This window comes from Zalophus californianus, chromosome X (genome assembly GCF_009762305.2).
Source record: "Zalophus californianus isolate mZalCal1 chromosome X, mZalCal1.pri.v2, whole genome shotgun sequence".
NCBI classification, from domain to species: domain Eukaryota; kingdom Metazoa; phylum Chordata; class Mammalia; order Carnivora; family Otariidae; genus Zalophus; species Zalophus californianus.
Genome location: NC_045612.1, coordinates 87,281,313 through 87,307,174, shown reverse-complemented (window position 1 = coordinate 87,307,174; position 25,862 = coordinate 87,281,313). Strand labels below are relative to the sequence as shown.

The 25,862-nt window shown below is 53.7% G+C and overlaps 1 protein-coding gene and 1 pseudogene across 10 annotated transcripts; one reads left to right on the top strand and one right to left on the bottom strand.

Annotated features, from left to right (window-relative positions):
• Positions 1-5,070: 5,070 nt before the first annotated feature.
• HDAC6 (histone deacetylase 6) lies at positions 5,071-25,518 on the top strand. 10 transcript variants are annotated; one of them, XM_027609222.1, is made up of 29 exons: positions 5,071-5,186; positions 6,283-6,427; positions 6,519-6,647; positions 6,790-6,878; positions 8,868-8,952; positions 9,053-9,093; positions 9,591-9,687; positions 9,833-9,930; positions 11,092-11,196; positions 11,325-11,393; positions 17,290-17,416; positions 17,523-17,588; positions 17,681-17,740; positions 17,830-17,919; positions 18,258-18,364; positions 18,454-18,521; positions 18,765-18,930; positions 19,040-19,168; positions 19,350-19,518; positions 19,797-19,930; positions 20,534-20,602; positions 20,703-20,895; positions 21,975-22,124; positions 23,397-23,571; positions 23,683-24,191; positions 24,301-24,420; positions 24,551-24,697; positions 24,804-24,932; positions 25,121-25,518. In XM_027609222.1, the coding sequence occupies exons 2-29, from the start codon at positions 6,335-6,337 to the stop codon at positions 25,187-25,189; spliced, it is 3,483 nt and encodes a 1,160-aa protein (XP_027465023.1). In that variant the 5' UTR covers positions 5,071-5,186; positions 6,283-6,334; the 3' UTR covers positions 25,190-25,518. The 10 variants fall into 10 exon arrangements, with proteins under 10 accessions (XP_027465023.1, XP_027465031.1, XP_027465030.1 ...); XM_027609230.1 differs by having other exon boundaries at positions 5,086-5,186; positions 6,305-6,427; XM_027609229.1 differs by lacking the exon at positions 5,071-5,186 and adding an exon at positions 5,209-5,376 and having other exon boundaries at positions 6,305-6,427.
• On the bottom strand, positions 10,778-10,872 carry LOC113931657 (annotated as a pseudogene).
• Positions 25,519-25,862: the final 344 nt, after the last annotated feature.

Here is a 25,862-nt window from a genome sequence, read left to right as displayed (position 1 = left end):
TGGGGGCGCCTTGGTGGCTCAGTTGGTTAAGCGGCTGCCTTCGGCTCAGGTCATGATCCCGGAGTCCTGCGATCAAGCCCCACATCGGGCTCCCTGCTCAGCAGGGAGTCTGCTTCTCCCTCTCCCTCTGCCTGCCGCTGCCCCTGCTTGTGCTCTCTCTATCTCTCTGTGTCAAATAAAAATAAATAATAAAATCTTTAAAAAAAAAAAACAAAAACTGGCGTTACTTGCCCTGACCACACCGAGTTTAAGGAGTGGATTTTGGACGCCACTTTCCCCCACAAGAGTCTTGCTCACACTTAACTGGGCTGCCTCTCTCTCTCTCTCGCTCTCATCACTCACTCAATCCATTCACATCTGAATTTGCTTTTGGGCAGTTTCTCTTTATGGCTTTCCCCCAGAGCCCCAGAGATGAGGACCACAGGCCCTCAGATCCTGAACATAGCAGGGGTAGGCAGATGTCCTCAAGGACAGCTCTCCTTCAGCTACTCACCATGCTGGCCCGCTGCAGAATCACGGCAGTCCACGCTCATTACAGGGATTGTCCAGAACTCCCCTGGTCTTTGTAAAAGCCTCCTGCCTGCCTGGCCACCCCATAGAACCCCAGCCCTCTCACCCTATAGGAGCCCCTGTCCGCATCTTGAGCAGAAACCCCTCTCAGAACCTGTGCTGGACATGTGCCTGGCCCTACCTTGCTCAGGAGCCCCAGCCCTTGCCTCCCAGAACAGCTGCCCTCGCCTGACACTCTAAGGGAACCCTTTCTCTAATTAGTAACAGGACACCCATGCTGACCCTGGACAGGAGCATCAGCCCTCACCTTGCATCGGAAGAAGCCCTGTCCTCCCCTGGCACAGGAACCTTGGACTTAGCCCAGTTAGGAATCTTTGAGCTCACACTGTAAGGAAGCCCTGTGCCACCCCTTTAGAAACACCTGTTCTAGGGCATCTGGGTGGCTCAGTTGGTTAACCTGTTGCCTTTGGCTCAGGTCATGATCCCAGGGTCCTGGGATAGAACCCCACGTTGGGCTCCCTGCTCAGTGGGGAGTCTGTTTCTCCCTCTCCTTCTGCCCCTCTGCCTGCTTGTGCTCTCTCTCTCTCAAATAAATAAATAAAATCTTAAAAAAAAAGAAACACCTGTCCTGACCCTCTTCACTAGTCTCAATCTCTCTATAGAAATCCTGCCTTAACCTTGGACAGGACATTTCTGTCTTCACACTGTACTGGAGCTCAGACCTCCAGATAGCATTTTAGAAACACTTCCATCACAATAAAATCTAGTTCTGAACCACTGACCTAGCTCTCTCTGCAGAAACTCCATCCTCAACAGCTTCAGGAACTCCGATTGACTACAGAAGCTCTTGCCTCCATTGTTGACAATGACCCCTGATGTCACTCTGCGCAACAATCCCTGATCTCACACCCTAACCTGTAGAGTCCACAAGAACCCATGATCCAACTCTTTTTTTTAAAAAAAGATTTTGAGAGAGAGAGAGGAGAGAGCATGAGTGAGTGCGGGGGGGGTGGGGTGGGGTGGAGGGGCAGGGGAAGAGGAACAGAATCTTAAGCAGACTCCCTGCTGAGCACGAAGCCCAATGTAGGGCTCCATCCTAGGACCCTGAGATCACAACCTAAGCCGAAACCAAGTCAGACGCTTAACCAACTGCGCCAGCCAGGCACACCGCCCCCCTCCCCCCCGCCCCTGTAATCCAACTCTTAACAAGAACCTCAGACTTGAACTTACAACCCTTTCCTAAAAAAAGAAAAAAAAAAGTAAAAAAAAAAAAAACCTTTCCTGACCCTGTGGCAGGGATGCCTGTCCTGATCCTCTACTTTAAGCCTAGACCTCAGCTTATACAGGTACCTACGGCCTCACCTGGCACAGGACCCCCTACCCAGACACTGTCCAGGGCTTCCTCTCTTTACCATGTGTTAGCTCCACAGCCCTGACCCCTACAGGAAGCCTTGCCTACAACTGTTACTGGAACCCTCTGACTGGACTCTCCATAGAAAACCTTTTCCTCTCAACAGAAATCCTTAACTCCACTCACAGGAATCTCTGGCCTGATCCTTTATAGGAACTCCTAACCTTGCTTTCTAGAAACATTCTCCTGACCCCAAACAGGATGTCCTGATGTGACTCTCTCTGACAGCCCTGGCCCCGGCCTTGTCCTGGAAGCCCCACCCTCACACTGTACAGGAACCATTATTCTGACTGTGGATAGTGACTGCCACATTGGACAGAACAGCTCTGTGGGGTCTATAGAATCCTGCAGCAGGCAGTGCTACAGGCTCTTCAAACCTGTGTTCTCCTAAGCTCACTCACTTTTCTGATCTCCTTTACAGTGAGATGTGGACATGTGACAGAGTTCTGACCAATGGAGTATGGGCAAAGTGATACACACCACTTCCAAGCCTGGCCCATAAAAATCTCTCATGGAATCCTTCACTCTCTCTCTTTTCCCATCTACCAGCTCAATAGTGAGAACTCTAAGGATTCAGAGGAGAGCAGAGCCACAAAATGGAAGTTGCCTGGGTTCCTGAATGATCAGTAATAAATATACACATTGGACTTTGTATGAGTAAGAAATAAACATTTATTTGTTAATCCTCTAAAATTCTGGGTTTGTTACAGCAGCTAGCATAATTTGGCCCAACTGGGACGCCTGCGTGGCTCAGTCAGTTAAGCATCTGCCTTCGGCTCAGGTCATGATCCCAGAATGCCAGGATCGAGCCCCACGTCGGGCTCCCTGCTCAGCGGGGAGTCTGCTTTTCCCTCTGCCTCTTACCCTGCTCGTGCTCTCTCAAAGAAATAAAATCTTTAAAAAAAATTTAGCCCAGGGGTGCCTGGGTGGCTTAGCCGTTAAGCATCCGACTCTTGATTTCTGCTCAGGTCATGATCTCAGGGTTCTGAGATCGAGCCCCACATCAGGCTCCATACTCAGCATGGAGTCTGCTGGTCCCTTTCCCTCTGCTCTTTCCCCTGCTCGCTCTCTTTCAAATAAATAAATGAATAAGATCTTTAAAAAAATTTAGCCCAATTAATAACAATTTGATTGAATCCTAGACATGAGCACCTGTTCCTACTGTCTACGTTAACATAGCTCTGAACCTGTACAGAAACACCTGTGCTGACCCTGAACTGGACAACCTGATCTCTTCATAGGAAACTCTTTTTTTTTTTTTTTAGATTTTATTTATGTATTTGACAGAGAAAGACACAGCAAGAGAGGGAACACAAGCAGGGGGAGTGGGAGAGGGAGAAGCAGGCTTCCCGCTGAGCAGGGAGCCCGACGCGGGGCTCGATGACCTGAGCCAAAGGCAGACGCCCAACGACTGAGCCACCCAGGTGCCCCTTCATAGGAAACTCTTAATGCAGTCTAAGGAGCCTCATCCTGAACTTGTATGGGAACCCCTAATCTGGAGCTCTCCAGAAACAACTGTCTTGTCCTGTATAGAAATCCCTGCTTGGTTCAGGAAAGGAACAAAGCTATAGAAACTACAGGAATCCCTGTCCTCACTCTGTCCAGGAACACTGGCTGACCCAGTAAACACCAGAAGTGACCTGACCCTGTCCATGAATCCCAGTCCTCACACAAAGGGAATACCTCTCTTCAGGAAGCATAGAAACTCTGCACTCATCCTGTAAAAGAACCCCAGCCAGATAAAGGAAACCAAAAACTGACATTCTACAGCAGGATCAGAAAGCTACAGCCTTCAGGCTAAAGCCAGACTTCAGCTGGTCTCTTCGTGTTTAAAAAAAAGATTTTATTTATTTGACAGAGAGAAAGAGAGAGCACAAGCAAGGGGATCAGCAGAGGGAGAGGGAAAAGCAGGGTCTCCACTGAGCAGGAAGCCCGATGCAGGGCTCAATCCCAGGACCCTGGGATCACCACCCGAGCGGAAGGCAGACGCTTAAATGACTGAGCCACCCAACTGCCCCGCCGTCTCTTCATTCTTAAAGGAAAGAAAGAATATGCCACAGAGACCGTTATGTGGCCTGCAAAGCCTAAAATATTTGCTATCTGGCCCTTTATAGACAAGTTTACTGACCTCTGCTCTTCAGGAATCTGTCTTCTGATTATACAGAAAAATGGGCCATGGGTCTTAAAGGCTCCCTTCTCTATTACTCTGCAGGCATCACAACCCCAGAATGTTCCTCAGTCTGTATCACATTTTCTTTGGTGCACATGGAAGTTTAAAGGTCTTAAGACTTGATCCTCTTCCACTGGGACCGAAAAAAAAAAAAAAGTCCTGGTAGGAAGAGTGGAAGGAAAGAGAAGGGTGGAACTGAGGTTTTCAGAAGGGTCATAGGGCCAGGCTACTGGGCAGTGGGGCTGTCAATCTGTTTGTTAGTCAGCGATGCTGAACCCCAGACCGCTTATCTCTTCAGCCCCAGCCTACAGCCCGGTAGGAAATGGTGAAGAATGAGCGAGGGAGATTAGGAGGGCAAACCGGCCTCCTGTGGGGCTGATATTTAGACATCGAGACAAGGCGAGTGAGGGAGTTGGAGGGGCACACGGGTGCAACTCCCCCTACTTCCAAGGCACACGCTTTCTATTACAGTTTGGGGGCAGAGGTTACCCAGGGGAGGGGGCTGGAGGGAGAACTGCCGTCCAAGAAAAACTCCCCTCCTTGAGTCCACTCCAGCCCTGGGGACTATTATCACAATCGGCCAGATGAGGAAACCAAAGCACAGAGATGTTCAGTAACTTGCCGCAGGTCACGTGGCTAAGGCGCGTAACCTCAGTTTCCTTATCTGAGAAGCAGCCTTAATAATAGGAACTACCTCACAGAATTGTGGCTTAGCATGCCCGTCACATATTACTTGCTATCATCACAATTACTTGCCCCCGGTAAGACTCCTTCCATCCTACCATCCATTTTCCCGGCAGAATATCAGTCGCTTACATTTACTGAGTGCTTCCTGTGGGCCACCTTAGTGCATTTTAACTCAGAAAATCCTCACAGTATTTAACATCATCACCACTCCCATTTTGGCCGCCACCAGCCAACCTCCTGTGTCAACCTCACTCCGGGTCCCTGTCGCCAGCCCGCCCGCGCTACGTCATCACAGCGCGCCGCGCGGGAAGCCGCCGGGAGGAGAGGAGACGCCCCTTCCTAATTCCCTCGCTTGCTCTCTTGAGTCCTCGTGCGACACGACTGGCGCGGGTCCGGAGGACTCCCAAGGTGACTGGACAAGGACGGAGGGACAGCGGCCACGGCAGCCAGGACAACAGCGACGGTGGTTGGGGGAGGGGCGAGCTTGAGCCTGAGCACCGCCTCGAACCGCCGCCGCGCACTTCACGCAGGCGCAGCACGGCCAGCGTCGCACTGGCGCGCTGACGTGCTGACGCGCTGACGCGCTGACTTGGCGTTGGTGAGCTCGCGGGAGGTGGGGCCTGCGCACGGGGCGTGGCCCTGTGCCACGACACGCGGTGTGGGCGGGATAGGGGCGGGCAGTAGAGAGACCGGCCCAATGGAAAAGAAGGCCTCAAGCACCCGCCGACCCGCAGGTCGCCGGGAATTTGGCGGCGTGAGCCCTGGGCGGAGTTTGAGAAAAGGCTGTGCCCAGTGAGTGGCGCTGAGGGGATTGGTCGGCGTTGACTACGAGGGTGGGAAGGGGGAGGGGACTGGCGGGAGGCAGCCCGAAACTGACTGAAGGGGTTTGGTGGAGCTTGAGGGTAGGGTTTGAGCAGGAGGTGGGATCTGGTGGAAGGAAAGGGGCAGTCCCCCGAGGAGCGGGGCCCGTTGAAACGTTAGGGGCGGGATCTGGCCAAGTGGAAGGTGCTGGGCCGGCCCGATAAGGGGTGGAGTTAAGTGGATCGTTAAGGGTGGAGTCGGGGCCGGAGCTGGGTCTGGGTCTGGCTGAGTGAAAGGGTGGGTGATTATCCTGGGAGATTAGCTGGAGGGGGCAGATTTGTGAAGGGGTGGGGTCTTCGCGAGGCTTGGAGGACTGAAAGAATCTGGGAATGGGACTTGGGGAAGCGGAAAGGGCGGTGATCAGCTAGAGAGGGCCGGCCCTAGGACGCAGCGAGCCCGGGGGTTTATTGCTCCGTGAAAGGGCAAGACTTTTCGAGGGGAAAGAATAGTGTTAAAGGGGTGGAGCCTAGTGCGATGGGCGGGACCAGGTGGACACCCCAGTGGAAGGAGAGGGCCTTGGAAGGGGCGGAGTTTGGAAGGCGGTGGGGAGTAGGCTAGCAGAAGGGATGGAGACTGTGTAGGGGGCGGGGCCTGGGAAGGGTGTGCGGTGTGGGGTTCTCAGGGCACTTCACCCCTTTCGTAGTCACCTCCACCCCACCCCCCAGAACGGCGTCAGGGGTGAAGTCTCCCCGACCATGACCTCCACCGGCCAGGACTCCACCACAACCAGGCAGCGAAGGAGTAGGCATAACCCCCATTCGCCCCCCCATGACTCCAGCGTCACCTCGGTGAGGCCCCAGACCTGCCCAGATGGGGGTGGGGGGTGGGGAGGAGCAGTGGGCCGTGCGCTGGAATCTGACCCTTCTCTCTGTTTGGCAGAAGCGAGGTGTTAAGAAGGGTGCCTTACTCCACTCCAGCCCTAGTCTAGCAGAGGTAAAGAAGAAAGGCAGAATGAAGAAGCTCAGCCAAGCAGCAGAGCAAGACCTAATCGTGGGCCTGCAAGGGCTGGTGAGAGTGGCCTGGCCTCAATGGGTTTAGCCTCCTGTGACAATCAGAACCCTGTGGTTCTCCCTCCTTGACAGTGTGGTGCGTGCCTTCTGCTCAGGCCCTAACCGGATCGGTGTCTCCCCCCTTTTTTTTCCCCCTGCAGGATCTGAACCTTGAGGCCAAGACACTGTCTGGCACTGGCTTGGTGTTCGATGAGCAGCTAAATGAATTCCACTGCCTCTGGGATGACAGGTGAGGCTGCGTCCTCCAGGCTGTCCCCCTGACCGCACAAATAAACACTTAGAGGCGGTTAGCAAGAATGAAGCTATTCTTCTGCTAGGCTAGAGACTGGAAGCAGATGATTTCGAGAGGTGAGGCTTAGGCTTGAAAAGATTCTTTTCATTTGGCCAACACATACTGAGTATGCACTGTGTTCTGGGAGTTGGTGGTACAGACGTGTCAGACTGGACAGACAGGGTCCCTTCTCAAGGAGCCGATAGTCGAGTAGAAGAGCAAATCTTTAAACAGCCAACAGCAGTGGGAAGTGGTTAATGAAGGATGACTTCAGACTAGGGGATTCAAGAGTGTTTGATAGAGGACCCTAGACTAGCATCCGGGGTTCGCAGAAGGCTTCCTTGAAGAAGGACATTCACGCAGACCTGGAAGAATTATTACCTCCCATTTGCTCACACATGTTGTAATCTATCAGCAAATTCTTTTGGCTCCATGTTGGAAATGTGTTCACTGCTGCCGCCACCACCATCCCTCACCTGGCCTTGCGGAGGCCTCCTCCCTGGCCCCCCTGCCTCCACCCTCACCCCGCTGTCTGTCCTCCACACGCAGCCAAAAAAAAAAAAAAATAGGTACAAGATGACGTTCTCTTCTTTTTCTTAAGGTAGCTTTCAACTGAAATATAGTTGACCTACAGCATTACATTAGTTACGGTTGTGTTCTCTTTCTTAAAAATCCTTCAAGGGCACACCATTGCCCTCAAGGTAAAGTACACATTCTTCATTCTGGCCTCTAAGGTACCACGTGATCTGGTGGCCCGGCACCTTGGTGACTTCATGGGCCAATCACTCGCTTCGCGTCATTTCACCCACGCGGGTCCCTCTGCTGTTCTTCCACCAGGCCAGGCGCTCGGCCAGCTCGGGCCTTTCCCTGGCCGCTCCCCTTTTCCAGAGACTCATTTCCACCTTCTCCCCTCGCAGTTGATGTTCACATCTCAAGGAGACTTTCTCAGAGAAGGCTCTGGCCACTCCCCTTCCCCCACACCTGCTCTCTGAGACATTCCTAGTCCGTGTCACCATTTGTTCGTGATCGCACTTACGTGTGTCCCCAATCCCAACAGAAGGCTCGTGATGGCAAAAGACTTCATTATTGCGTACATGTCTACCATCTCCTGAGGAGCTAAGGCCACTGCAACAGACAAAACAAACAGAACCCCTGCCTTTGCGGAGATTGCAATTTGGAGGGGGAAGGCAGCCAGTGATCCCGAAAGTGAAATGATAGAGTGCTTTAGCAAGAGAGGTGCTATGGAGAGACACCAACGCGGGAGGGAGAGTGGCGGAAAATGGTCAGGGAAGGCCTCGCCGATCTTTGAGCAGGGATCGGAAGGAAGGTGAGGGAGTGAGCCACGGAGACACCTGGGAGAAGAGTGTTCTAGGCAGGGAGGGGAGCTAGCTGAAAAGTCCTCGGTTGGATGGAGGAACAAGGAGAAGCCAGTGCGGGAGAAGCAGGGTGAGTGAGGGGAGAGCACTGGGAGGCGGCGTTCGAGAGGCAGTGGGGCCAGTGGTTCCTGGCCTTCCAGAACAGGTGGAGGACTTGGGCTTTGCCTCTGTGCAACATGGGAGCCATAAGGTGGTTCTAAGTAGAGGAGAGACGTGATCTGATTTGGGTTTTAGCCAATGCTGTGCGGAGGAAGGGGCCGTTGGGGGAGCAAGGGCAGAAGCAGGGAGGCCAGTGAGGAGCTGAGGGCAGGAGCGCAGGCAGGAGGTTCTGGTGGCAGCAGGGGGGTGACAAGGAGAGGGGCAGGCTCTCGATGTATTGCAAGAACAGAGCCAAGCAGGCGCCAGGGTTGGCTCCAACGTCTCTGACGTGACCAGCTGTGGAAGGGGGGATGGGCAAGATGTGTAGAGCAGAGGGGCCACTCACCCGTATCCGTGTGTGTGTGTGTGTGTGTGTGTGTGTGTGTGTGTGTGTGTGTGTGTGTGTGTGTGTCTGGATGTCTTATCAACCCAGCTTCCCTGAAGGCCCTGAGCGGCTCCATGCCATCAAGGAACAGCTGATCCAGGAGGGCCTTCTGGACCGCTGTGTGTCCTTCCAGGTGAGTCCCTCAGCTGACACGCTGGGTGGGTGGCGGGCAGGAGCTGGTGGAGCTTGGGTGCAACCAGTGCCTGAGCCCTTTATTCCTTGTGTCTCCCCAGGCTCGGTTTGCTGAAAAGGAGGAGCTGATGTTGGTTCACAGGTGAAGGCTTCCAAGCCTTGTAGAGGTGGGGAGGAGGCTGCCCCGGGCCAACCAGGGCAGGCCAGACTCTTTGGGAAAGGATATCATGGGCCCTGTGGCCTTGGGCAAGTTGCTGAGCCTCTCTGAACCTGAGGGTCCTTGCCTATCACATGGGAGCTAGCAAACAGAAGTTCCTCAGGAGGGTTTGAGATGCGGTGGGTGCTTAGAACGGTGCCCGCTATGTCATCAGCCCACAAGAGGCTATTGTTATGACAGTCTAGTGTGTAAACAGACAGTGGGTGTGTGGACAGAGTGATCAGAGGTCCCCCCCCCAGGACATTCCTGGAAATGCGGCTGGCTAGGGAAGAAGCAGGGAATCTGTCCTATGTCCCAGCTGTCCCCCCAGATTGACAATTGAGGGGGCCTGACTTGACCAGGGTTCGGATGGGGAAGGGACAGGGCCCTGACTCAGGCCCAGGAGGGAGGCAGGCCCTTGAATCTCCTGTCTGTGTCCCCAGCCTAGAATACATTGATCTGATGGAGACGACCCAGTACATGAATGAAGGAGAGCTCCACATCCTAGCAGACACCTATGACTCAGTTTACCTGCATCCGGTATGGATAACAACTGTGAGAGCAGAGGGTGGTGGCAATCCCGGGGTTTCCCATCCCCACGCCCACCACATCCTGGGGAGGAGTAGCGGAGTGGGCAGGCTGCTCTCTCCCTTACTCCCTCTCTGGCTCCCCACTGTCTCTTCAGAACTCATATACCTGTGCCTGCCTGGCCTCGGGCTCTGTCCTCAGGCTGGTGGATGCGGTCCTGGGGAACGAGATCCGGAATGGCATGGCCATCATCAGGTAGGACCCACCAGCATTTGCTTTTTTTGTATTTAAAAAGATTCCTCCCCTCAAATGTAAAATGTATTGCTATGGGTGGTATATTCACAGGGTTCAAGAGTCAAAAAGTACAAAAGGGGGTACCAAAAAAGTCTCCCACCCCATCCCCCAGAGACCTGCTTCCTCTCCTGGAGGTAGTCGTTGTACGTGTGTTCCCTGAAACCTTCTGTGCCTATTCATGGAGTAAATGCCATATTTCGTCGATGCTAAGATCTGTATTTCATCGATGCTAAGATCCGTATTTGATCATCTTGAGATCCAGATTCATCTTACAAACAGTGGCGTCTTAGAATTCATTTAGCAGCATTCTCTGCTTTGTCGCTGGCACGTGAACTCACCGTACCTCTTAGCATTGTTAGCATCCTGGAACTGGTGAACTTCGGAAGATACAGCCTTTCTCCTCCCTCCCCTTTCTCTTAGCCACAAAGGGTGTTAGCACTGAACACGTGCATTTTTCACTTCTACATCTTGGCAAGCTCTTCTCGAACAACATATGCTTTAGACCCGCGTGGAACGCCGCTATGCGAATGCATAGGAAGTTGGCCAGCCCCCTTGCACTGGGTGTTTTGGTTGCCCCCTGTCATTGGCCGTTTCCAAAACCTGTCACAGCAAATACCGTTACCCATTTAGAAACATTGTAATTTCACCCCTTTTGTTATATGGGCTGTGGGCTAAGTCTCCAGGAACAGGATGAGTGTGAGGGTGTATCCGTTGATAATTTTTACTTTATTTATTTGCTTTTTCAATTTCAATTCCGGTATAGTTAACGTATGGCATTCTGCTGGTTTCGTGTGGACGACATAGTGACAAAAACATGAAACGGCTTCACTTGCATGTCGCCCTTCTGCAGGGGCCATGCTAATCTGTTTCCAATCTTAGTATATGTGCTGCCAAAGTGAGCCCTATGCATTGATAACTTTAATGAACATTATCAAATTTCCCTTGGGTAGAGAGCAGTAGACTGGGGGTGGAGGTCCCGGGGCCCCCGTCACTCAGTTCCTGGCCGATTGGCAGACATCGGCACTGGGGGCGTTGGTGGTCTCGAATTGGAGAGCAGGGGGGAGTCTGCCTCTGTAGAGGAGGACCCCCTCCCCAATCTGTGACCTCCCCTGTCCTGCCCAGGCCTCCTGGACACCATGCCCAGCACAGTCTTATGGATGGATATTGCATGTTCAACCACGTGGCCGTGGCTGCCCGCTACGCTCAAAAGAAGCATGCCATTCAGAGGTCAGCAGCAAGCTGCAGGGGGGTGTGATGCGGGTGGCGCAGGGTAGGGTGTCCTGGCCTGGGTCCTCCCCCGCCTCCAGATGCACCTTGATGCTCTTCTATAGTACCCCCCTCTGTCCTCCTCACAGGGTCCTTATCGTGGACTGGGATGTGCACCATGGTCAAGGAACACAGTTTACCTTTGACCAGGACCCCAGGTATGCTCCAAGGGCTGCCTTCGATGCTAGACTCCCAGCCGCCACCCCCTGCCCTTACGGGCCCAGCCAGAAGGGGCCCCGGAAAGGAAGGGAAGGCATTCATATTCATTGGGCCCGCCTCGGAACCTGGTTCTGTGCTGTTCCCTGCTCGTCTGCATTGTCGCTTAATTTCACTCCAAGGCAGGGTCTCTTGGGTTCCCCATTTTAGAGATGGGGGAACCGAGGCTTACACAAGGTCACACAGAGAAGTGGGAGAGACGAGATTTGAGCCCACGGGTACTTGGAGTTCTTGTTCACCAGTGGACCTTGGAGCTGGAGTGAACTTCAAATTACTACTTTATGTTTCTGATTAGTACAACTGCCAAGTGTTTGTTTAAAAAAAAATTGGACAATACGGAAATGTCTAAAGCAGTGAGTCTCCTGTAATTCCTGTCACCTCCGAATAGCTTATTGATAGTTTAGGTTATATTCTGACAGAGTTCTTCCTTTAGGTGTATGAATATTTAGTGTTATCACTAACACACTGCGTAATGGGACAGTCCTCTCTACGTTCTTTGGCAGCTTGCTTTTTGCATTTAACAGCATGTCGTAGACACCTTTTCATGTTAGTGCCTCTAAAAAAGACACCCCGGTCTTTGTAAGGGCTGTTCAGTGTCCCACTGTATGGCTGTACCTCTGCTCATTTAGCCCTGGGACACTGATGGTGCTTCCCAGTTTTTGCTAGAACAGACAGTTCTACGGTGAAAATATATAATTTTATATATTCTATAATCTGTAGTTTTAAAATACATAACTTTGCATTTCTCCAAGTATATGTATAGGATGGGTTTCTAGTAGCGGATTGCTGGGTCAGAGGGTCAGCGTGCTTTATTTTTTATTTTTTTAAAAGATTTTATTTATTTATTTTTTAAAAATATTTACTTATTTGATAGAGACACAGCGAGAGAGGGAACACAGCAGGGGGAGTGGGACAGGAAGCCCGATGCGGGGCTCGATCCCAGGACTCTGGGATCTTGACCTGAGCCGAAGGCAGACACCAAACAGCTGAGCCACCCAGGCGCCCCTATTTTTTTTTAATTTAAAATTTAATTAGCCGGGCGCCTGGGTGGCTCAGATGGTTAAGCGTCTGCCTTCGGCTCAGGTCATGATCCCAGGGTCCTGGGATCGAGTCCCGCATCGGGCTCCCTGCTCCTTGGGAGCCTGCTTCTCCCTCTGCTTCTCTCTCTCTCTCTCTCTCTCCCTCTCTCTCTCTCCTCCTCTGTCTCTCATGAATAAATAAATAAAATCTTTAAAAATAAATAAATAAATAAAATTTAATTGGCCAACATACAATACCTCGGTAGTTTTTGACAGAATGTTCAATGATTCATTAGTGGCACATACCAGACGTCCCTCCAGAAAGGTGGTACCAGCTTCCCCTTCCTGCAGAAAGTGATTGAGCAAGTCCTTGTCAGTAGGGACACTACTAAGTAGTTGTTTGATCCAGCCTTCTGCCAAACCAACTGCATAGAATCCCCTTGTCCCCCGGAGATCCTGAGTTGCCACGGCCCATTATTTAATCTAGGTTGGCTGTTCTGCAGACATGGCTTTGTTCTTTTCCAGCATTCAACGTTGCTGACAGATGTCTGCTTTGTATTCCTTTCTGAGTAATCCGTTTCCCTCTCCAAAGGTTTTAGTTTCTTCTTTCTATGCCTGGTGTTCTGAACTTTCACCCTGGCCCCTTCATTCTGCTTAGCGGTAGGTAGATGTTTTACCTCTGAAGACTCAGACCTTTCTTAAGTCCTTGGATGCTTTCTTCTTAATGGCCTTTGATGCTTTCTTCCACTGTATTCTGCTGTATTCTGCCTGGTCTCTTGGGTTGTATTCTCTTGTGTTTTCTTCTCCCTTTTGCTCTGTGTCCTGGGAGATTTCCTCAGCTATACCTTGAAGCCCTTCTGTTGGATTATGTATTTAGCCATTCTTTTCATCTCCAAGAGCACTTTCTTCCTCTGTTTCTATGCCCCCTCATTCCTCAGCTTGTTTTTAGAGAGGAGTCATTAGAAGTGCTTTAAGTTTTCCTCGGTTTGCCTCAAATGTCTAGCAGCTCTTGTTTGGCATTCAGACAGAAGGGTACAGCGCTGTTGCACGTGGCTGTCTTGGGCCAACTCTGCCGTGGCGCAGGGGAGTGTTTCCTGAGAGGTGTTTCCCTGGGATGGGGGCAGGACATGCATTAGGTCTCTGACAGGTCTCACCCTGTCATGTTGAGATGACATGCATTAGATGGGGTTCTGCCAAACACCAGCTAAAAGGGGGTCCCTTCTTGAGATGGCATCTCTTTTTTTTTTTTTTTACCCTCCACCTCCGCAAACATTGGTCAGTTTTACTTACTTTTTCAAATCTAGCTTTTGGCTTTTTTGGCCATCTCCACTGTTCTAGTGTTTTGGTTTTGTTTTTTTTTTTAAGATTTATTTATTTATTTTGAGAGGGGCACCTGGGTGGCTCAGTCGTTAAGCGTCTGCCTTCGGCTCAGGTCACGATCCCAGGGTCCTGGGATCGAGCCCCGCATCGGGCTCCCTGCTCAGCAGGAAGTCTGCTTCTCCCTCTCCCACTCCCCCTGCCTGTGTTCCCTCTCTCACCGTGTCTCTCTCTGTCAAATAAATACAATCTTTAAAAAAAAAAAGATTTATTTATTTTGAGAGAGAGAGAGAGAGTGAGCGGGGAAGTGGGGAGAGAAACTCAAGCAGACTCCATGCTGAGCCCGGAGCCCAACATGGGGCTCGATCCCATGACCCTGAGATCATGACCTGAGCCAAGATCATGACCTGAGCCGAAATCAGGAGTCAGATGCTCAAACGACTGCGCCATCCAGGTACCCCTAGTGTTTATTTTTTTTATCCTTCATTATTTTTTCTGTTTTTATCTTTATTAATCTCTTCCTCCTGTGTTATTTTGTTCATTTCTGGCTTCTTGAATGCTTCAACATTTATCAACTCAAGTGGTGGCCAATCTAGTTTCATCTGGACCTGCTCTCACTGCCATCCTTCTGTAATATTTTGAAGTTAATCCCAGATTACCGTATCGCTTTTTTCTGTAAATATTCTTGAACGTCTCTCTAAAACATAGACGATATATTTTAAATTAAAAAAAAAGAAAGAAGGGCGCCTGGGTGGCTCAGTTGGTTAGGCGACTGCCTTCGGCTCAGGTCATGATTCTGGAGTCCCGGGATCGAGTCCTGCATCGGGCTCCCTGCTCAGCGGGGAGTCTGCTTCTCCCTCTGACCCTCTTCCTTCTCGTGCTTTCTATCTCTCATTCTCTCTCTCAAATAAATAAATAAAATCTTTAAAAAAATAAATAAATAAATAAATAAAATTTTAAAAATGGTAAACAGTTTCATGCCTATAAAGATTTAAAAAAAAAAAAGAAAAAAAAGAAAGAAACATAACCGTAGTATTATCGCTAAGCAAATTAACAAGAATTCCCTGATGTCATGAATCATTCTTTTTCTTTTAATAAATGCATTGGAGGCTATCGCTGTGTTCTTTGGTGGATATGGTATTGACAATTATGCACGAATATGAAGAATTGTGAATATATTCAATGCATTCTTTCTCATGAATAAGAATGTATAATTGGGGGGAAAAAACATTTATCCATGCCCTTCAGTCTCCTAGCTCTCCATCCCTCGGGCTCTTAACTCCCTCAGCAGGGTCCTGGGTGGAGACAAATAGATCAGGCCTTAAAATACTACTACAAAGATGACAAAAAACAGGTAAACCAAAGCTAAGTGGTTAAAAGAAACAAGGAAATCTAGGGAATGGGTCCTTCAGTGAATTGGCCATTCAGAATTGATTTTGTGTGCATTGACCTGGATCTGCCCTTGATTTCTCAGAAGGGAAACCCCAGGTCATCTTGGGGGCCCTCCCTGATCCTCTCAGATTGAGAGAGGGACCCGTGGGGCCCCTGGAGCCTCAAAGACTATTTCCCAGAGATTTGTTGAAGTCTCTAATTGTCTGACATCCTTTCTTCCATTCTCCGTCTTTCTGGGATGATACTTGTTTAAACTTTCTCTTACTATCTTTTGACTGGGACTCTGGAAGAGCAAGGAGGTGAACCTGTGCTGTCAGTCCACCATTATTTCATTGGAAATCAGTGAAACTTATTTTAAAACTTCCTGCTGGGGCGCCTGGGTGGCTCATTCAGTTAAGCATCAGACTCTTGATTTCAGCTCAGGTCATGATCTCAGGAACGTGAGATTGAGCCCCGTGTCAGGCTCCTCAGGCTCCGTGCTGGGCGTGGAGCCTACTTGAGATTCTCTCTCTCTCCCTCTCCCTCTGCCCTTCTCTCTCTAAAATAAAAATAAATAAATCTTTCAAACAAAAATGCCTCCCACTGTTTGCTTTATAAACTCAGTTTCCTTGGGTGTTCATTCTTCCACTGGCTTCGGTGGCTGTCATGGGGTAGGCTTTCTTCAGATATTTTCTTTATTCCTTTCTTCCCCTGATGATCATCTTTATGTTCTACTGTGCATTTCTCTTTCTCTACTGGTTAACTTACTAAAAAAAAAAAAAAGTTTAGAACGATATTTATCAGATCAAAAGTAAACCCATCATCTCTCACCTACTCAAGACCACAGCTTTCACGTGGGTTTCATCCCCCCAGTTCCAAGATGCTTTTCTGCGATTTTAAGAATCTTTCTATATCAGTTGCATCAAATTTCGTAACCACGTTTTCAGCATTTATTAAAATGTCACTAAGTTGGTCTAGATTTATTGCTTACCACTATTTCTTGCATTTCCCTTAAAAAAAAAAAAAGATAAAACTGCTACCTTAAATTCTTCTGGAACAGGACAGGGAGTGGATGAACAGATGGATGGGTGGATGGATGGATGGATATGAGATTATTCATTTTGCTTGCCCCCATCAGAATTAAAGCCCTCCCACAGCCTCCTACTGGGCCTTTTTTTTTTTAAAGATTTATTTGTTTATTTATTTGTCAGAGAGAGAGTGTGTTCACAAGCAGGGAGAGTGGCAAGGCTGAGGGAGAAACAGGCCCCCCTCCTGAGCAAGGAGCCCGATGTGGGACTCGATCCCAGGACCCTGGGATCATGACCTGAGCTGAAGGCAGACACTTAACCGACTGAGCCACCCGGGGGTCCCCCTGCTGGGCTTTCTATCAGAACATGGACCTTTGTGTCTTTTCTGTGTCTGTTCCATATATCCGTCCTCACTGCTCTGAGTGCTCAGTTTCTCATCTACAAAATACAGGAAGTAGTAGAGGTACCCTGTACAGTATCGGAGAGAAGGAACTGGTCCCCACTTCAGCTCAGCTGCACACACACAACCAAGTTCCATGCCCCCTTACCCCTCACGCTTGAGTCTCCCCACGTCCTTCAGGGGAAGCACCAGGTTCCCCAGCCTGGCCTGCTGCTCTTTGCCACTTTAGCCGGATCCTGCCAGCTAAGGGCTGTGTGCCCCACTGTGGACCTCCAACATCACAGGATTCGTCCTGCCACCACCACCTTGGTCGCGGAGGCAGGGAAGGCAGGCCGGTATTATTTTGAGTCCCCCGCAGGGTCAGGAGCCCTCGGGGACTGGGATGGACAGACCCTGTAGCTGTCAGGGTCTCAGAGCTAACACAGAGGAGGGCAGGAGCGTGCGCCAAAGGAGGCATCCCAGTGATAGAGCGGGTGAACGAGTGAGGGAAGTAATGGAGCAATGGGAGAATTCGTGAATGGGAGGGCTGATAAGTTGTCGACTACATAGAAGAATGAATGGATGCAGGAGGTACAGACTTAATGGGGAAGTTAACGAGAGAATGAATGAGTGGTTGAGTAAACTGGAAGCTGTGGGTTGGGGCGTCTGGGGGCATTCACTCTCAACTGCCCCCTACCTCTTTTTTCTCTCCCTCTGCCTCCAGTGTCCTCTATTTCTCCATCCACCGCTACGAGCAGGGTCGGTTCTGGCCCCACCTGAAGGCCTCTAACTGGTCCACCATAGGTTTTGGCCGAGGCCAGGGATATACCATGAATGTGCCTTGGAACCAGGTCAGTGTCTGCCTGCCCTTTGCCCCCGAAGTTAGGCCCACCCCTGCCCTTCGGCCAGTTCGGGGCAGAGGGCAGAACGGTCCCCATCGTGCCTCTCTGTCCGCAGGTGGGGATGCGAGACGCCGACTACATTGCCGCTTTCCTGCACCTCCTTCTGCCAGTCGCCCTTGAGGTCCTGGGGGTCTGGGGTGTGTTGGGACAGGAGCGATGTTGAGGGATGGGCCGTGAGGGCAAGTGGCCTCATGTAGTCCCTTTCCCTCTCAGTTCCAGCCCCAGCTGGTCCTGGTGGCCGCTGGATTTGATGCCCTCCAAGGGGACCCCAAGGTAAGGCAGGCTCCCTGGGGTGGTATGTGGGCAGAAGGGGGTTTGCACGGAGCCAGGCTGATCCTCCACGTCCACCCCCCCCACCCCAGGGTGAGATGGCCGCCACTCCGGCAGGGTTCGCTCAGCTCACCCACCTGCTCATGGGTCTGGCAGGAGGCAAGCTGATCCTGTCTCTGGAGGTGAGTGACTCACTTCGTGTCTCGGCCCGTGGATCGAGGAGGACGTTAGAACAAAGCTTTCAGGTCAGGCAGGAGTTTCTGTCCCAGCATTTCTACTCACCAGCTGGACAACCTCATCCAGGTCACGGAACTTCCCCGTGCCCCTGCTTTCATTGCGTGAAACGGGCGCTGCAATCGCGGCCATCGCCTCGTAGCACTGTTCAGTGAACGAAACGGAAGTCACCCTTCAAATTCCTCGTTGCTTGATATGTAGTCAGCACCCCTAGTATTATTATTACTGTTCTTCCCTGGTAACGCCTGGTTCTGTCCTGACCCCCCCACACACACTCCTTTCCCAGGGTGGCTACAACCTCCACTCCCTGGCTGAGGGCGTCAGCGCGTCCCTCCACACCCTTCTGGGAGACCCTTGCCCCATACTGGAGTCTCCTGGTGCCCCCTGCCCAAGGTGAGCCCCGGTGGAGGAGGAGGAGAGCGGGACCCCCGCTGCCCACCCGCTGGCACATTTGGTCACATTTCCCCTCCCCTGCCCTCTAGTGCCCAGGCGTCACTCTCCTGCGCTCTGGAAGCCTTGGAGCCCTTCTGGGAGGTCCTTGTAAGATCAGGTAGGAGGCAGGGAGGGGGCTAGGTGGGGAGTCAAACATGGAATGAGCCCTTGGGAGACACTCTCTTCCCAGACCCTCCTGGGGCTTCCCTGGGCCCCCTTGGTGGGGGAGGGTCAGGCCCTCTCTCGCACTAGACCCTGGTTTCAGGCCTCCCGCCCCTTTCACGTTTTGGTAAACGGAGTTCCAGAGTATTCCAGGGATCCAGGGTGGGGGAGTAGGGTGAATGTGGCCTCCCCTTAACAGCTGAGACCCTGGAGGAGGACTTCCTGGAGGAGGAGAATGTGGAGAAGGAAGAAGAGGGACCGTGGCAGCCCCCGGCGCTCCCAATCCCGACGTGGCCGGTGCTACAGGCTCGCACAGGGCTGGTCTATGACCAGCGGATGATGGGTCACTACAACTTGTGGGACAAGTATGCAGTCAGAGGGCCACCGCCTAAGTGGACAGGGAGATCCCTCCCCCTTCCTCAAGCACTAAGCCCTGCCTCTGGTTCCTGCCCACCTCCCCCCACCCCTCCCCAGCCACCACCCAGAGATGCCTCAGCGAGTCTTTCGGATCATGCGCCGTTTGGAAGAACTGGGCCTTGCCGGGCGCTGCCTCACGTTGCCCGCACGTCCCGCCACGGATGCCGAACTGCTCACCTGCCACAGGTCAGGGACCCCACCCCCACCCCCACCCCCACCCCGTGCCTGGGGTGGGATGAGGCCTCGGGGCACACATGCCACCCCGGGGGGGGGGGGTGTGGCTGGAGTAAGGGCTCTCCTGTCCCTGTGGGACACGGGAGGGCCCGGAGCCACCTGACCGTCCCCTGTGCCCTGTCTGTGCCTCCAGTGCTGAGTACGTGGGTCGTCTGCGGGCCACAGCGAAGATGAAAACCCGGGAGCTGCACCGCGAGGGCTCCAACTTCGACTCCATCTACATCTGCCCCAGCACCTTCGCCTGTGCACAGCTGGCCACTGGCGCCGCCTGCCGCCTGGTGGAGGCTGTGCTGGCCGGCGAGGTACCTCCTCCGCGGGGTGGGGCGCCGCTCCGGAGAGGTGGGGGTGGGGGACCGAGAGAGGTGGCCCTGGGAGGGCGGGGCGGGGCCTGCGGAGGGGGATCCCCCCCCTCTGCTCCCCGGAGGCCTTGCTTGCTGGCCAGTGCAGCGGGGGGATGGGGGCTGCAGGCTGGAGGCCCCTAGCAGCTGGGGGTAGTGGCTGGGACGGAAGGGGAGAAGAAAAGGGAGAGAAAGCAGTGAGGGCAGGTGGTCTGATTTTGCTTCCTGCCCCTCCCCCCCAGGTTTTGAATGGCACTGCTGTGGTGCGTCCCCCAGGACACCATGCAGAGCGGGATGCCGCTTGTGGTTTTTGCTTTTTCAACTCTGTGGCTGTGGCTGCTCGCCATGCCCAAGCCATCAGTGGGCATGCGCTGCGGTGAGGGCTCCCTGCGCCGCGCTCCCCCTGCACCCCCGCACCCCCCCCCCCCCCGCCGCCGCCCAGGGCTTACTCAACAGGCCCCTTGGTGCAGCGCCCCCAGGACTTAGCCAGAAGCACCCAAGAGCACAATCGCCCAGCACTTCCCCAGAAAAGGACCAAGGATCTAGCCTTGCAGTACTTCCCCAGATAGGACCCCCAGACTGTGGCACCCAGGTAGTTATAAAACAACATCCAGGATCCCCCTGCCCCCTCATTTCTGGCCCCTGAGGGCTGTTGTGGCAGAATTCAGGGCCCAGATCCCCAGTGCTTACTAAAGAAGACCCAGTATCCGGCTGCCCACATTTACCCATCCTGGGGGCAGGAGGCTCTGGCCCTGAGCACTTGCTTGGGCCCACAGTGAAGACCTCAGGACCCAGGCTCTGGCTTTCACCCTTCCTCTGATGGGACCCGCCAGCCTGCCCCACACTGCTTTCCCCAGGGACCCAGAGTTTTGCCACCAGCAATAAAATGCCCCTGCAGACAGACCCCAGGGCTCCAGCCCCTGCCCTCTCCCCGAGTGGGCCAGTGTCCCAGGTCACTGAGGAGCCGTTCCCTCCCCAGGATCCTCATAGTGGACTGGGACGTCCATCATGGTAATGGAACTCAGCACATATTTGAGCAAGACCCCAGGTGAGGGGCCAGGGCAGGGGGGGCGGCCATGCCTCAGGGGTGGCCGAGCGGGCAGGGGCGGCCCACTAACCAGCCATTGTCCCCCTTCCCACCCCGGCAGCGTGCTGTACATTTCCCTGCACCGATACGATCACGGCACCTTCTTTCCCATGGGGGATGAGGGCGCCAGCAGCCAGATAGGCCGGGCCACAGGCACCGGCTTCACTGTCAACGTGGCCTGGAACGGGCCCCGCGTGGGCGACGCCGACTACCTGGCTGCCTGGCATCGTCTGGTGCTCCCTATTGCCTACGAGGTACAGTACGGGCTGTACGGGGCAGTAGACCGTGTGGGGGACCGCGGGCCCGCACCTGTCCCGATGGGCGGCCGTAGTGAGGGCTGTGTTGGGGGCCGATTCTGCGAAGGCCTTGGCCTATTCCTGCCTCCGCAGAGTGGCTCTACGTGACCGCCTCTCTGCGCGTGACCGTAAGGGACTCCTGGGTACTTGCGGGTGGTCTTCGGTGGGTACGTGTGAGGTGGCCCCGCGCGCCTGCCGGCTCTATGGAGCAGCGCGTGCAAGGCGGGGGGGGGGGTGTGAGTGCGTGTGTGAGGCTGCACAAATGGGTCTTGGCCACTACCGTTTCTCTCTCTGGTGGCTGTGACGCCCCATGTCGCTGCACACTGCGCTCTCGGCGACAGCTGGTGTGTGGCTTTCTTTGTGTGGGAGGGTGTGTGGGACAGGCCTCTCTCTGCCTGTCTGCCGCGGCTGTGTGTCTCTCTGACTGGCAGGGGCCTGTCCTTGCCTGACTCTGCGTGAGGGGCTGTTAGGTGACTGCCTTCTTGGGGGGCACCGCGTGTGTGTATGTGTGTGATTAGCACGATGTCGGTTCAGTCCATATGTCGCTGTCTGACCACATATGGGTATGCGACCATTTTCTGTGTGTAGCACTTGGGTTGTCACCTTCTGCGATGGAAGTGTGCGCGCACCTCCCTTTGGCGCCGTTTATATAAAGCGCTGTGTTGTTGTGCACATATGTCCCATGTCACCGTCTCCTGACATCTGAGTCTCTACATTGCACGTCTCTGCCTCATGTCCCCATCTGTCCGTTTCCAGAAGTGTCTCCATGTCTCTGTGTGTCACATCTCTAAGTCTCTGTTTGGTGCGTCCACGTCTCTGTTGATCTGTCTCCATGTCTCTGTGTCTCTCCAACCCCAAGGCTGTCCTGTGTCTCCACGTCCTCCCCTTTGCTATTTTCAGGGCCCTGGTCTTGTGTCCCCCAGTCTCCTGGTCTCCAGCTCTCTGACTTGCATCTGTGTGTGTCGGGGGCGCCCTCACCTGCTGGCTACCCAGGCCTCCGCACTCACGCCCATGTGTCTCTTCTCTCCCTGCTTCAGTTTAACCCAGAACTGGTGCTGGTCTCGGCTGGCTTTGATGCTGCACGGGGGGACCCGCTGGGGGGCTGCCAGGTGTCACCTGAGGGCTATGCACACCTCACCCACCTGCTGATGGGCCTTGCCAATGGCCGTATCATCCTAATCCTAGAGGTAACCCTCTCGGTCCCTCTTCCTACGGTGGGAGGAGGGCGGTTTGGAAGGCTGGAAGTCCTGCCCTTCCGGCTGGCTGGCTGAGACACTTGGGGCAATTTCCTAAAATCGGCTTTGAGTGTCCCCGCCTGGGACTGTCGGCACATACTGGGCATTCAGCGTAACACCAGCTTAACAGTCTTAACTGAGTGCTCAGTACGTGCCATTTGCTCTTCTCGGCACTCTGTGTATATTATTAATTCACTTACTTGACAAAGCAGCCTGCTGAGGTCGAGTCTGCTGGCCTTGTCATTTCCTTCTCTCAGGAGCAGGGAAACTGAGGCATGGCAAGCTGTAGTGACTAGCCCGAGGTCCCACGCTCAGTAATGGCAGAGCCAAGCAACCTGGCTCCAGCGTCTAAGCTTCTTACCACTACTTGAGCTGCCTCTAGCAAGCTCTCCAAAGTAAACCCACTGACCTTTTGTAAGTCACTCAGTGCCCCTGCCCCCCCCATGCCTCAGTTTCCTCATCTATAAGATGGGGCTGGCTACTCGTGGAAAAGTGCCTGGCATGCGGTAAGCACTGTCAAAGTAGTTTCTTATCGTCGTGAGTCATCGCACCAGGTTGAACCCTCTCAGCCACCTTACGTGCTGCTTTTCACTGCTTAGGGGATAAGGCCAGTTGCTGGCAGAGATTAATTGGCTGCTCTCAGGTCCCACGGTAGGCCCGGGCCTGCTTGTGGCAGGGCAGGGGAGTGGTCGAGGACATGAACTCTTCTATCTGGAAGCCCGGCTCCCAACCCCAGTGCTGCCTCCCACCAGTTGTTAGGACCTCAGACACATTATCTAACCACTCCGAGCCTCAGTGTCTTTATCTGAAGAAAGAGCAGAGACTGGGGTGCCTAAAGAATGTGAGAAAAGGGGGTTCCCGTGCAAATTGAGCACATGTGGTTGTTAAGGATCAAGAGAGTCGACACACATGACATGCTCAAAATAGGGTCTGACACATCGCAAGCACTTCATGCATACCCGCCATTACTGACGTTACCCTCAGTGTTACTGTCGTTGTGGTAATTATTCTCTTGCACTTGACGTCATAGTTTATCCCCCGCAACAACCACCTCACACGGTGAGTACTGCCCATCTGACAGATGGCACTTCCCCTCACTTCTCCTCACCCTCCAGACTTTCAGGGCCCCGAAGGGGGATTGGGAGGCAGAAACTCTTGCCTCCCAAATTCCATGAGGACCCCCCCCCCCATCATACCTTTTCCTCCCCTTTTTTCTTAACAAAGGGTGGCTACAACCTGACATCCATCTCGGAGTCCATGGCTGCCTGCACCCGTTCCCTCCTTGGGGACCCACCACCGCTGCTAACCCTGTCGCAGCCCCTGCTGTCAGGGGCCCTGGCCTCCATCACCGAGACCATCCAAGTCCATCGCAGATACTGGCGCAGCTTGCGGGTTATGAGTGAGCAGGCGTGGGGAACGGGGGGGTGTGGGGGGCTCAGGAGAGGGCAGGGATCAGGTGCAGGATAGGAGATAGCACCCACACTCAAGGATCTCCCTCCTGTGGTTCCAGAGGTCGAAGACAAGGAGGGACCCTCCAGTTCTAAGTCGATCCCCAAGAAGGTGACCCAGCCAGCCAACCGTGGGTCAGCTGTGGGGATGACCGCACCAGACGGGAACATTCTGGATGCGGACACAGGGAAGGCTACCTCAGCATCATCCGTAGAAGTGGCCACTCCAGACCAAGCTAAGTCAGAGACTGCCGTGGTGGAGCTCAATCAGGACCAAACCTCGGAGTCTCCCACCCGGGAAGCCACGGCGGACCAGACCCCCTCAGAGGCAGCCACGGGAGGGGCCGTGCTGGACCAGACCATCGTGGAGTCTGCCGCGGTTGGAGCCACGCCAGGCCAGACCCCCTCAGAGGAAGCTGTGGGGGGAGCTGAGGTGATCCAAACCCCTCCAGCCTTATGTACTGACAACCAGACTCCTCCAGCCTCACCTGCGCAAGGAGCCACCCGCCAGATATCCCCCAGTAAGCTGCCTGAGAATCTCAGGACCTTGGGCCTAAACAGCGAGGCTCAGGTAAGCCCTACCACACCCAGGTCGGGGGCGGGGGGGCGGGGGGGCGGGGGGAGGAAGAAGGGGCAAGAACCTGGCCTCTCAGAGGCATCTCTTACCTCTGTGCATCCAGGAGGCCCCAGAATCTCAGATCCCAGAAGAGGAGAGGCTGCTAGGAGAGGCAGCTAGAGGTCAGGACAGAGATGATTCCGTGCTGATTCAGAGCTTTGGGGACCGTGGCAACACTGACCAGGTGAGCTCGGGTCAGGGAGAAGACCGGCGGCCTTTTGTTGCCCATGTGTGCCTCCACGTAGGAGCGTGCGGTGTAAGAACACGTAATACGGAGATGGAGTCCCTAGCTGACTCCATTTCACCCACTCCAGGTCATGTTTTATGCCGTGACACCGCTGCCCTGGTGTCCCCATTTGGTGGCAGTACGTCCCATACCTGAATCGGGCCTGGACGTGACCCAACCTTGTCAGGACTGTGGAACACTCCAGGAGAACTGGGTGTGTCTGTCTTGCTATCAGGTACGCAGCAGCGGAGGGGGGTGGACGGCGGTGGGGCGGAGGTCGGCCCAGGAGCCGACTGCACGTGGCTGCTGATCCCTACCGGATGCTCCCTCCCCAACCTCAGGTCCACTGTGGCCGTTACGTCAGTGCCCATATGCTCCAACACCACGAAGTCTCAGGACACCCGCTGGTCCTCAGCTACGTCGACCTGTCTACCTGGTGTTACAACTGTGAGGCCTATGTCCACCACCAGGTGGGTCCTGGGCAGCCCCGAGAATGCGTGCACACGCGCATAACCCTCTCACACACACCTTCTGTGCTGGGGTAAGGGGAGATCGGAGAGTGCAGGAGAAGGGTTGTCGAGGGCTGGGGTGGGGCAGCCCCCTGGCTGAGGTAGAGGGGTCCTCACCCGCTCTCACCTACCCTCTCTTGCGCCCTCAGGCTCTCCTAGATGTGAAGAACGTCGCTCACCAGAACAAGTTCGGGGAGAACATGCCCCACTCACACTAAATCCCAGAACGTGCCCCTCTTCTCCACCTTCTGAGCACCTGGATGAGGGGCAGCCTCACTCCATCCCATCCTGAAGACTCTTTTCACCTCCCCAAGGGTGCCGATTTAAGCATAAATACCTGTAAGAGGACGGTGATGATCAATTGTAAATCTCTCTGCCCACTGTCTATTGGAGGGACTCCATCTTCTCTGCCCTGGAAGGAAAGCGGGGGGGTTCAGTGGTCCCAAGAGGGGGCTCATATCACAAAGCTGATGCTTTGGAGAGAGGGGCATCAACTGACAATATATAGCAGAGTTCCATTTGTAATAAAGGACAAGCTGTTAGAAAACCTGGAGAGAGCTTTTTAATCTTAAGCGGGTGAAGAACCTCACACCCCTGGCCAACCCCTGGTCTGCTGGGTAATGAAGCAATGAGGGCATGGGTTTCTACCAGGTCAACCCCCTGCCCATCCAGTGTCCAAAAAACAGACTGGAAATAGGGCAAGCAGCTTGACTGGCTCAACTATAGATTAAATGGTGGAATCGCAGAGCAAATGAGTGCCTGCCTTAGAAATAGCCTCACAGCCAGTCCCAGCTACAGCCCGGGCTGAGAAGGCAAGACAACCATTGGGAAGTGTCCACACCAGGCCTCAGTCTCCCCGTCTGTCTTTTTGTCCTGATTCGGGTGTGGGTG

Coding starts and splice junctions, on each gene's coding strand:
- HDAC6 (XM_027609220.1), top strand. CDS start 5,476: ATGGAAAAGAAGGCCTCAAGCACCCGCCGACCCGCAGGTCGCCGGGAA. Junction 9,688..9,832: donor ACTCAGTTTACCTGCATCCG/GTATGGATAACA, acceptor CTGTCTCTTCAG/AACTCATATACCTGTGCCTG. Junction 19,519..19,796: donor AGGCTGTGCTGGCCGGCGAG/GTACCTCCTCCG, acceptor CCTCCCCCCCAG/GTTTTGAATGGCACTGCTGT.